This window comes from Sinocyclocheilus grahami, unplaced genomic scaffold (assembly GCF_001515645.1).
Source record: "Sinocyclocheilus grahami isolate Dianchi unplaced genomic scaffold, SAMN03320097.WGS_v1.1 scaffold1773.1, whole genome shotgun sequence".
NCBI lineage: Eukaryota > Metazoa > Chordata > Actinopteri > Cypriniformes > Cyprinidae > Sinocyclocheilus > Sinocyclocheilus grahami.
In genome coordinates this window covers 167,766-180,301 of record NW_015506952.1, presented here as the reverse complement: position 1 = coordinate 180,301, position 12,536 = coordinate 167,766, and the positions used below count along the sequence as shown (strand labels likewise).

General features: G+C 43.6%; 1 protein-coding gene across 1 annotated transcript in view; it reads right to left on the bottom strand.

The window, feature by feature from the left end:
- LOC107572557 (NACHT, LRR and PYD domains-containing protein 12-like) overlaps positions 1-12,536 on the bottom strand; it is a 62,377-nt gene that overhangs the window by 31,122 nt on the left and 18,719 nt on the right. The window contains exons 6-8 of the mRNA XM_016258979.1: positions 10,624-11,184; positions 9,397-10,524; positions 8,823-8,996 (exon numbers count right to left, since the gene is read on the bottom strand). Of these exons, the coding sequence (XP_016114465.1) occupies positions 8,823-8,996; positions 9,397-10,524; positions 10,624-11,184 (1,863 nt within the window). The remainder of the gene's footprint in view (positions 1-8,822; positions 8,997-9,396; positions 10,525-10,623; positions 11,185-12,536) is intronic.

Sequence of the window (12,536 nt, the reverse complement as noted above, 5' to 3'; positions counted from 1 at the left end):
GGACGTAAGACCACTTAAAATTCAAAAAATTATTAATAAGATAAATCCAATAATCCAATATCTAACCAGTAACCATTGCAGGGATGTTAAAATCAGAGTGAATCAGTCCCTCTTTCTCATTCCGGTCAATAGTCTAGCAGCAGCATTTGGAGCAAGCTGCAACCGATTTACCAATGACTGAGAAATGTCTAAATACACATCCAATTTAGATTATATAAAAGCATGGATGATCGTCTCCAAATCTCTACACTCTTAAAAATAAAAGTGCTTAAAAGGTTCTTCACAGCGATGCCATAGAAGAACCATTTTTGTTTCCACAAAGAACCATTCAGTCAAAGGTTCTTTAAAGAACCATCTCTTTTTTTACCTTTAAATAATCTCAAGAACCTTCAGACGCTAAAGGTTCTTTATGGAACCATTTAGACAAAAAAGGTTCTTCTATGGCATCGAGAAGCACTTTTATTTTTAAGAGTGTAGGTTGAGAGCATTGGTTTTATCTTATCAACATTAAGTAGTATAAACTAGTTTTCACCACACTATTCACTTGTTTTGCAAAATTCAGCTCTGAATCAATTATACATTCAGATTTTTTTGCGTATGGATGAACATTTCTAGAGAGCGGCCCCAAATAGCTAGAAATAAGGGGCAAAGAGCTAAGAGGGCCAAAAACAACAACATCCAATTTCTCTCATTTAAGGAGAGAAAATTCTTAGCCATCCAGGAATTCTTCTATGGCATCGATAAGCACTTTTATTTTTAAGAGTGTAGGTTGAGAGCATTGGTTTTATCTTATCAACATTAAGTAGTATAAACTAGTTTTCACCACACTATTCACTTGTTTTGCAAAATTCAGCTCTGAATCAATTATACATTCAGATTTTTTTGCGTATGGATGAACATTTCTAGAGAGCGGCCCCAAATAGCTAGAAATAAGGGGCAAAGAGCTAAGAGGGCCAAAAACAACAACATCCATTTTTCTCTCATTTAAGGAGAGAAAATTCTTAGCCATCCAGGATTTTGCATCCTCAAGACACTTAGTAGAACAATAGTAGAACAGAATTTATCAACTCGGTGTAATAGGACATATCATAGGATTATCATCAGCATAGCAGTGGTATGCAATCTCATATTTCCTAAAATTAGACCCCAAAGCTTACATATAGAAAAAACTAAATTGGACTTAATATGGACCCTGGTGGGAGCCCGCATGACAGAGGATCTGAAGGAGATGAGTGATTACCAATTGTAACTGATACAGACCTATTGGACAGATAAGAATAAAACCAACGCAAAGCAATGCCACTAAGCCCAACCTCCTGCTGTAGGCGATCTAAAAGAGTGCTACAGTGGATTGTATCGAAGGCAACAGTTAAATCGAGCAGAATTAGATTAGCAGAGTTACCAGAAACCAAAGTGAGCAAGAGGTCAATTGTCACTTTAATGAAGGCAGTTTCGGTGCCATGACAAGCCCTAAACCCTTATTGAAATCTGTCATGGATATTGTGGTCAGTTAAGAATGAAGACAGTCAATCTTCTCCAACACTTTCGACAAAAAAGGCATTGAGGAAATAGGGCGAAAATTACTAAAATCAGACGTATCGAGATTTGGCTTCTTCAGAAATGGCCGAATCACTATGTGCTTAAAACAGGATGGAATAACACCAGTGGTCAATGAGCTATTCATGATAGTCAGAACAAATCACACCTAACACCTCTCTAAAGAGAGGTGTTGGCATAATATCCGCTGGTGTCGGTTTCGGTTTCATTTTTAAAGTTAACTATCAATTTATTTTGGGTGAAAATTGGTTATACTAGGCACTGTCAGCTACAGGATTGGAAGAATTAGAGGGACAATGGGTCAATGGGTAATTGCGTTGATTATTCGTATTTATACACACATTCAAACTCTTCAAGAAAACTTTCCACCTAATTCATAACACGTGTGCCTTTTATAACGCCTTTTTTACAGACCCATTTTACAGATCTCTGATTAGCCGGCTGTACATGTGCTGTTATTCAGAGAAACCTCGCAGCTCGAGTTATAGTCAATAACAAAAGGCTTTCTTACTCTTTTCTTTTAGATGAAATATTATAACTATTATCCCAAGATGAAACATACATTTTGTCTTAACTAGCCTATATATATCCAGTATATGCATAGATTATATAGATCATTAAGATTAGCCAGAGTGTGATTTCTGCATGTGTGTACTTATAGCTGTTCCTATATTTTTTCTTAATAGGTGTTTTGAGTTGATTAGCTGATTGGCATGTCACCATATTCTAATTTGTTGAGATGGTGAATCGGTGGGTTTTCAAAATCATCACAATTAAAAGAACCAAAGACAAACTACTTCAGTCTGTGTGCATTGAATTTATTTAATACACGAGTTTCACAATTTGAGTTTAATTACTGAAATAATGAAATAAAACTTTTCCACGACATTCTAATTTATTGTACATATTTAACTAGTTAGACTTTTCCCAAACTATAATTCCTGACTACGTGTATGAAATCAAGTGAAACATTTTGAAATATGTGTCATTTCATTGCATCCAAATGCCTCACGATGCCAGGATGTTTTTAATGTTCTATAAAATATAAAACCACACGATATAAAAGTAGTATGAGTTTTTACACTGTAACACTATGAACATTAGAGTTTAAGAATGTTTGGCACAAAGGTGTGTTACTGTTTAAGTCTCAGTGTTTAGATCAGTATGTTCAAAAATGTGTCTTTGACCTTCACTGTGTATATTTAGATTATACTATGTTGTAAATAAAACACAAATAATCAAAACCCCCATTATTATTTTAATCTCCTCACATTCTTACCTGCCTCACCGTAACACTGTGGCCACTGTCGTGCTCATTAGGGGAGGCCCTTTGTCTCTCAGATGTGAATCCCTAAATATTCATGGCCATTGTCACTCCCTCGCATACGGCTTTTCTAATGAAAATCATGTCTTAAAAAAGTTAAATCAATATATTGTTTTGTGTGAATGAGGGAGCAGGATGATTTTCACAATTTTGTAGCAAAAACTAGCAAAAAGTCTACCACATCTAGTTCAAAAGTCCACATCCACATCAAAAGTCTTGTGAACAAATATTCTCTATGCGTTTTATGGCCTTATTTCAGTGACTTAAAAAATATAACTACATTCATGCTGCTCACATTATTGTAGCCCAGTTTGTGTGTGTAATCAGACTTTATATATTTTAATAATATAATTTAATAATATAATTATATATTTTCCTGGCGGAGAAACCCATCGCTCCCCTCCCGGGCCTGTAGGCATTTGTCTGGTCTGACCTGCGGTGCTTATACGGCTTGTGGAGAAGCTGCCTCCGCCTTACACGCTATGGCGTTACTGCAGGTTCATCAGGCCAAGGCACTGAAGGACCTGCACGAGGGTGGTCACAATCCGGAAGTTCTGAAAGAGCTCCGAACCGCTACTGACCTCGCGCTCCGAGCGATGAAGGTCACTGCGAGTTCTCTGGTTTGTGCGATGTCCACACTTGTGGTCCAGGAGCGCCATCTCTGGCTGTGTCTGGCCAACATGAGGGATGCTGACAAAGTTCCTGTGTCCCAGACCGGCCTCTTTGGCGACGCGGTCGAGAACTTTTCTCAGCAGTTCTCGGCTACACAGAAGCAGACTGAGGCAATTCGTCATATCCTGCCTCGGCGGGCAGCTGCTGCCTCCTGTGTCCGCCCCCGCTCCCGTGTCACATCCACAGCAGCTTCGAACAAGCGGTGTAGACAGGCCGCTCCGCCCGTCCAGGCTCCCGTCAAACCTGGCGGTGAGCGGAAGAGCAAGAGAGAGCGGTAACTGCTCTTTGGGGGATGGTGAATGCACCTCTCCCTCCCCGGAGGAGGCCGTGTGGAGAATCTGGTTTCCAAAAATCTCGACGAGAGAGCGGTTTTCTCTGTCTCTGGATCCCAAGAGGGCACGGAGAGTCACGGATGGACCAACACCAGACCACACTCATCCTCCTCTCTCGCCAGCAGGCAGCAGTGGGCGTTTCGAGAGCATCATCAAAGGCCCTACTCACGCACCCTCTGCCAAACCGTGGAACCAGGTAAGCGTTGCACCGCACATTCAGACCCCTCTTGGGTCAGCCCACGAGCCGGCCGAGTTGGGTCCCTGCATTCCACCTCGCTGGCCCTGTACGGTGGTGGTTTCGCTCGTCCCGCTTGCACAGTATCTGGGTGCCTGGCTAGCGCTACCCAGCTTGTCTCGCTGGCTTCTGCGGACCATCAGCCTCGGCTATGCGATTCAGTTCTCCCGGCGTCCCCCCAAGTTCAGTGGCATCTACTTCACAGCAGTGAAGGCGGCTGATGCTGCTGTCTTGTGTACAGAGATCGCAGTCCTACTGGTGAAGGACGCGATAGAGCCGGTCCCTCATGAAGCCGATATGAAGATGGGGTTTTACAGCCCCTACTTCATTGTACCCAAGAAAGGCGGTGGGTTACAACCAATCTTGGATCTGCATGTCTTGAACCGGGCCCTTCACCGGTTACTGTTCAAGATGTTGATGCAGAAACATATTTTCGGGGGTATCCGTCCCCGAAATTGGATTGCAGCGATCGTCCTGAAGTATGCGTACTTTCATGTGTTGATCCTTATGCGCCACAGACCATTTCTGCGGTTGGCGTTCGAAGGATATCAGTACAAGGTCCTGCCCTTCGGGCTGTCCCTATCTCCCTGTGTCTTCATAAAAGTTGCGGAGGGGGCTCTTGTTCCCCTCAGAGAGCAGGGTGTTCGCATCCTCAACTATCTCGGCGGTTGGCTTATACTAGCACAGTCTCGGGATCAGTTGTGTGAGCACAGGAACCTGGTGCTCCGGCACCTCAGCCAGTTGGGTTTTCGGGTCAACTGGGAAAAAAGCAAACTTTCCCCGACGCAGAGGATCTCTTTTTTCGGTATGGAGTTGGATTCGGTCGAACAGACAGCATGCCTCACAGAGGAACATGCGCGGTTGGTGCTGAACTGCTTGAATTCATTCAAGGGCAGGACAGTGGTCCCACTGAAACAATTTCAGAGGCTCCTGGGGCATATGGCAGCTGCAGCAGCAGTTACACCCCTGTGGCTGCTTCATATGAGACCGCTTCAGCACTGGCTTCATGGCCGAGTCCCGAGGTGGGCGTGGCAGTGCGGCACTCACCGGGTCCAAGTTACACCGGCCTTTCGCCAAACCTTCACTCCGTGGTCAGACATTGCATTTCTCTGGGTAGGAGTGCACCTAGAACAGGTCTCCAGGCATGCTGTGGTTTACACGGATGCCTCCACCACTGGCTGGGGGGCCACGTTCAACGGGCACGCAGTGTCGCGGGTGTGGACGGGCCATCAAATGCACTGGCATATCAATTGCCTAGAGTTGTTAGCGGTGCGCCTTGCCTTGAACCGTCTCAAAGGGCGCTTACGAGGCAAGCACGTGCTGGTCCAAACGGACAACACGGCGACCGTTGCGTACATCAACCGACAAGGTGGACTGCGCTTCCGTCGCAACTCCTCCTTTGGAGTCGGAATGTTCTGAGGTCACTTCGTGCCATTCACATTCCGGGTCTGCTCAACCATACAGCTTACGAGCTGTCACGAGCTACGCTCCCAGAAGAATGGAGACTCCATCCCCAGATGGTCCAGCTGATTTGGAGACATTTCGGAGCCGCTCAGGTAGACCGGTTTGCCTCTCCGGAAACCTCTCACTGCCAGTTGTTCTACTCCCTGACTGAGGGAACACTCGGCATGGATGCACTGGCACACAGCTGGCTGCGGGGCCTGCGCAAGTATGCGTTTCCCCCAGTGAGCCTTCTCGCACAGACACTGCAAAGTCAGGGAGGACGAGGAGCAGGTCCTGCTTGTGGCGCCGAATTGGCCCACTCAGACCTGGTTCCCAGAACTAATGCTCCTTGTGGCAGCCCCTCCCTGGCAGATTCTTCTGAGGAAGGATCTACTGACTCAGAGATGGGGCACCCTGTGGCACCCTGGATGTCTGGTCCCTGGACGGGACGTGGAGGTTCTAGGTGACCTACCCCAGCAGGTAGTTGACATCATCACTTTGGTGAGAGCACAGTCTACGAGACATACTTACGCCTTGAAGTGGAACCTGTTCGTCGAGTGGACCTGCACGCATTTTTGGTCGACGATTCATGCCTAGAGTTTGGGCCGGCTGACTCCCAGGTAATCCTGAGGCCCCGGCCTGAGGCCTATGTGCCCAAGGTTCCTACTACCCCCTTCAGGGATCAGGTAGTGAACCTGCAAACGCTGCACCCAGAGGAGGCAGACCCAGCCCGTCCGAGCCTTGAGATGGTACGTAGACCGGACACAAAGCTTTAGGACCTCAGACCAGCTCTTTGTCTGTTACAGAGACCGGCAGAAGGGTAAGGCCATCTCTAAGCAGAGGATGGCCCACTGGTTAGTGGATGCCATCACCTGGCTTATCAGGCACAGGGTGTGCCTTGCCCACTCAGGTTGCGAGCTCACGCTATTAGAAGTGTTGCATCCTCCTGGGTGCTGGCTCGTGGTGCCTCGCTGACAGATATTTGTAGAGCTGCAGGCTGGGCGACCCCCAACACGTTCGCTAGGTTCTATAGCCTTTGTGTGGAGCCGGTATCCTCCTATGTTCTCACCTCAAATGGGTAGAGGCACTGAGAGGCCCCGGTTTATTGATGACTTGCTAAAACCGCTCCAGAGAGTCCATACTGTAGACCCTGTCGAGCTCCTCCGGGTTGCTAAAACTGCTCCAGAGTGTCCGTACTGTAGACCCGGTCGAGCTCCTTTATCCCCTTGGCAGCCAGACATGGCGGAACGTCCAGCGCCAGGCCCTCACTCGATGAATCCGTGAGAAGCAGTAGATGGCTGGGTTCCATATGTAGAGACATAAGTGGATCACACATGTGTAAAGTCCACGGTATAGCCTCAGAGCCAGTGTTTCCCCGGCAGACTTCTGCCATTTCCAAGAGGGTTATAATCACCTCTAATCTTCCATATGCACCTAAACGGTTGTTCACATGTGTAAGTGCTTCCGAGACCTCCTTGGGGAAGGATGGGGCTTCCGCACCGTTCCTGTTCCAAGTGGTACAGATACGTTTTCCCAGTGTTATCCAATCTCACTGAGTGGGTAGTGCTACGACAACAGTGACTGGTATTCTTGTTGCGAGCCCCGGCCTACACCAAAAATGGGCAGCATCCATGGCACTTTGGTAGGGATCCCAATTCGTCGGTTACCGACATGACATTGAGAGTGACCGACTGAAAGGGAACATCTCGGTTACGTATATATGTAACCCTCGTTCCCTGAAGGAGGGAACGGAGACGTCACGTCGCCATGGCTGCTGTACCACGCTGAGCGGCCGGGTCACCGGCTCGGCTCCTCAGCAAAAACCTGGTATGTGTTGCGCCTGCTGCCCTTTTATGCTCACACTGTGATCAGATGGATGCAATCATCGTATGCACATTGTAATGTGCATTAGCTCGTTTAGTTTACACTCGAAGTGGATTGGTCTCTCTAAGCGAGATCCCAATTCGTCGGTCACCAACGTGACGTCTCCATTCCCTCCTTCAGGGAACGAGGGTTACATACTCGACAGTTTTCCAGCGTCCCTCCACCACTGGGACGCTGGAAAACTGTCGAGGAACAGAGCCAAGTCTGCTGTGTATATATACACTTGTTAATTAGGTTGATTACTGATTGTGCTCCTCTCATGTTAATCAGGTTAATTATCTGAACGTGCTCCTCCCGAACTTAGTTAATAAAAAATAATTTCATGACAGAACTTTGGATTTAGCCAACACAGACTTGTTGCTGCTGTAGTTTTGTTACTCTGAATTTATTCTGCATCACTTAATGCACATCTCTATTTTGACGGCTTGTCAGATAGTTTGTTCAGTCTATTGCTACAGTTATCACCGTTGCACCTCGGTCAGTTGCGCAACTGACCGAGCTTACTCATGTTGCTTGGGTTCTCTACATTATCCATTCACAATTTTGCGAAATAACCGATATAATCAGTGACTTACTACACAATCAATCTCTTATTTTCACCGTATGTATGCTTTTTTCACGTTATAATAGCAAGATCTTGCGAGTATGTAGAACTCCGTAAACTTATGAAAACAAAAACTAGTTCAGAGCGGATTCTGACTAACCTAAAGTGTAAACTGCTGATTGGCCATTAGGGGCATTTCTCCATACCAAGTACGCAAGGTTCGGACTTGCATCCTTGGTAGTTCGGACTTGGCAAGTTCGACTCAGGCGGAGGACGCAAATCCAGTAATTCTGCTAATGGAACAGCAGTGCACTTGATAACGTCACTCAGCTCGCCTTGGCTACTCCGCTTATCGTCACTGTATTTACATTTACAATAATATGAAATATGGTATCAAACACCACTGCCTCTTTTCAGCTCAGAACTCAAAACAGCTCAGATCACACCGTCCTCCATTCACCGGTTGTTGATGTTTGTAAATGCCGTACATAAAGACGTGGCTGTCGGCTGCTTCAGATTTCCAGCTTCCAGTGCGAATACAACCAGTAAAACAGCCTAAGTGAGAAATTGGTTCTCTAGGGACCACGCTGCTGGCTAGCTCCTAGAACTGAGTTCATAGAACTACGTGGTGCGAAAGCCCCTATTGCTTTCAATATAGATGCCTGTGATTTGCTACAAATGCTGCAAAACCAGAGCGTGCACAGAAAAACACACAGGAGCGTTTGAAAGCAGTTGACTGTGAGTGTGTATAGAATTGAGTTGGTACTACTAGTACTGTAAAAAGATCCCCTGCAAGAAGAAGAAAATGGAGAATGTTACCACCAGTCTTACCTCAGTTTTTCCAGCTTACAGTGAGGATCCTTCAGTCCATCAGAGAGCAGCTTCACTCCTGATGCTCCTAGTTTATTCAGTGACAGATTCATATTTCTCATGTGTGAGGGGTTTGATTTCAGAGCTGAAGCCAAAGCACCACAACCTTCATCTGTAACGCCACAATCCATCAACCTGCAGAGATTGAAGATGCATGGTGAACTGATACAAGCTGCGACTACAGAATAAAATGTAAAACAGTCACATAAACATCATTACAGGACAAACAGTCCTAATCATGCAGCATCTATATAAAAAAAAAAAAAAAAAAAACACTGTTAAAGACACTGTTGCTGTTTGCTGTCAGTTTTGATCCCAGGGACATTCATACACTGACCTCTACAATCATCAGCTCTTACACAGACACACAAAAATCTCCTCAGGTTCTTTAGTAAGCACTCTCCTGACGGTCAGTGATGGGATTTTTTTGGAAATGTAACCCTTTTGTTGCTTTGGTAAGATGCATGCTAAAGTCAAAATCATGTTCATGTGATCATGTTTTATCAGTGTAGTGATTGTTGTCAGTCTGACTTACTGAACTAATTTGGATTCTTTGACCACAGGTAGCAGCTTCTGAAGAACTTCATCTGCTGTATTTTGGGATCCAATAAACAGTTTTAGTTTGAAAACATCCATCTTCTGCTCTGATGTCAGCAACACATAAACCAGAGCTGACCACTGTGAAGAGGAGAGTTTGATTTCTCTTATTTTTCCAGATTTCAGATAATCTTGGATCTCCTGCATCAGTGAATCATCACCCAGTTCATTCAGACAGTGGAACAGATTGATGGATCTCTCTGGAGAGCGATTCCTCCTGATCTTCTGCTTGATGTACTCAACTGTTTCCTCTTTGTTGTAGGAGCAGCTTCCTGTCTGTGTCGGTAGTTCTCGTAAGAGAATCTGATTGGACTCCAATGAGAGACCCAGAAGAAAACGCAAGAAAAGGTCCAGATGTCCATTTTTACTCTTGAAGGCCTTTTTCACAGCTCTCTGATGCAGCTCAGATAATGAAACATGTAAAGCCTTCTTTAAATGCTTCAAAGGACTAGAAGACAGAGTAATAAACACATTTCTGTTTTTTTTCATAAGGGACAGATGTGCATATAGAGCTGCTAGATGTTCTTGGATGCTCAGATGAACAAAGCAGAAGACTTTCCCCCGAAACAATCCAAACTCCTCTCTGAAGATCTGAGTGCACAATCCTGAGTACACTGATGCTTCTGTCTCTCCAATGCCACACTCTCTCAGGTCTTCCTCATAGAAGATCAGGTTGCCTTTCACAAGCTGCTGAAAAGCCAGTTTCCCCAGTTTGAAGATCATATCTTCATCTTTGACTTTCTTCTCATAGTCCTTCTCATGTCTGATGTTGGTCTGAATGATCAAGAAGTGTGTGTACATTTGAGTGAGAGTCTTGGGAATCTCTCCACTCTCTGCTTGACTCAACATCTTCTCTAGAACAGTGGCTGAGATCCAGCAGAACACTGGGATGTGGCACATGATGTGGAGGCTCCTTGAAGACTTCAGGTGAGAGATGATTGTATTGGCCAGACTCTGATCTCTGATTCTCTTCCTGAAGTATTCCTCCTTCTGTTGATCATTGAAGCCTCGTACCTCTGTCACTCGATGGACACACTCAGAGGGAATGAGATCAGCTGCTGCTGGTCTGGAGGTGATCCAGATGAGAGCAGAGGGAAGCAGGTTCCCCACAATGAGGTTCATCAGCAGCACATCCACTGAGACTGATTCACTTACATCACACAACCTCACATCGCTCTGAAAATCCAGAGACAGACGACACTCATCCAGACCATCAAAGATGAACAACACTTTATATTCATCACTGGATATTTCTATTTCTTTGGTTTCAGGGAAAAAGATATGAAGAATATCTGAAAGACTGAGTGTTTTGTCCTTCATCAAGTTGAGCTCTCTGAAAGGCAGTGGAAATATGAGCTGGACATCCTGATTCTCTTTCCCTTCAGCCCAGTCCACAATGAACTTCTGCACAGACACTGTTTTTCCAATGCCAGCGACTCCCTTTGTCAGCACAGTTCTGATGGGTTTTTCTTGACCAGATAAAGGTCTAAAGATCTTATTGCATTTGATTGGTTTGTCCTCTGTTGCTGCTCTCCTGGATTGTGTCTCAATCTGTCTCAGCTCATGCTCATTACTGATCTCTCCATCTTCCCTCTCTGTGATGTAGAGCTCTGTGTAGATCTCATTCAGGAGTGTTGGGTTTCCCTGCTTTGATGTTCCTTCATACAGACACTGAAACTTCTTCACCAGATTTGATTTAATTGTGCTTTGGACCAGTTGAGAGTCACTGAGAGAAAGATTAAAATAAGAGATTACAACATGAATTAAAGCGGTAAAATTGACAGTAATTTAAAGTGACACCTCCTAATCTAATGATGTCATTATCCACTGGATACAGTGTTATAGCAGAAGCATAGATGTTATCACATATTCAGCATTTGGGCCAAGTGGAAAAAAGTAATAGAATTTTCTATCTAGGTTAAACCTAGAAATGTTGTACCTCAGATTTGATTTGTTTTTCCCATTAAATATTACTGACCTTCCCATAGATGCTTCACTCTTCATGGACACACAGCTGTGCCTCGGGGAGTTTGATCTCTGCCTGTGGAATTGACTTTAAAAGAATAGAAAAGTGTCCACTTAAGCAGATATTCAGTTAGGCAGAAGCACATCAAGGCAATGAGTACATATTCATTTCCCAAATGTTGACATGAATCATTTCTGCTTATTATATAAAGCCAGGCTGAATTATAATATTTTATTTTTACGTGTCCGGGCAGGGACACCGGCAAAGGATAAGTATCGCTTTTTATTTCTCCTCTTTACTACTACTTGTTTCACTTCTGCTTCAGTTTTTTATAACCATTTCTTACTATGTGTCAGTAAGTTGTTGTTATTTTAACGTGTGTTTGGCTCAGTGTTTTTTAAAAACATTTTTAGGATTACTGATAAATTAATGTTTGATTTGTATTAGTTATCTATTTTAGTTACAGTTGTAGTAATGTTGTCATTTTATTAGTTTTTTATTATGTCTATATAGGTTTTTTATTAAGTTTTAGTTTTATTTAATTTGAGTTATTTCAGTACTTCAACATACAAAATGGAAATGAAATAGTATATATATATTGAATGTATTTATATATATGTTTATGTATATGTGTGTGGCTGTTCATACACACATGTAGTTGTTTTTTGGTGCTTGGCTTAATGTTATGTTAGAATCATTATTATACTCATACCTTTTGTTCTTTTAATATTTTGAATTGTTTTCATTTAAATGTTTAGTTTTGAAATGTTGTTGTATGCATTTGTCATTTTTATTTAATTAATTTTCTTATGTGTGTGTATATATATATATAGTATTGATAGAGTTTTAGCTTTTAGTTTCAGTTACTTTTTCTTATTTGTAAGTCGCTTTGGATAAAAGCGTCTGCTAAATGACAAAGAAAATGAAAGAAAGTAATATGAAAAAGCATGACACTGAATGAAACATGTGACTAATAAGACATAATGTTGATCAAAACTCCTTTGGGGGTTGGTCAACCATGCAGAGTTTCCTGAACCACATTCCGTGGTTCTAACAGAAACAGAGTTTAATAAAATACAATATATATATATATATATATATATATATATACA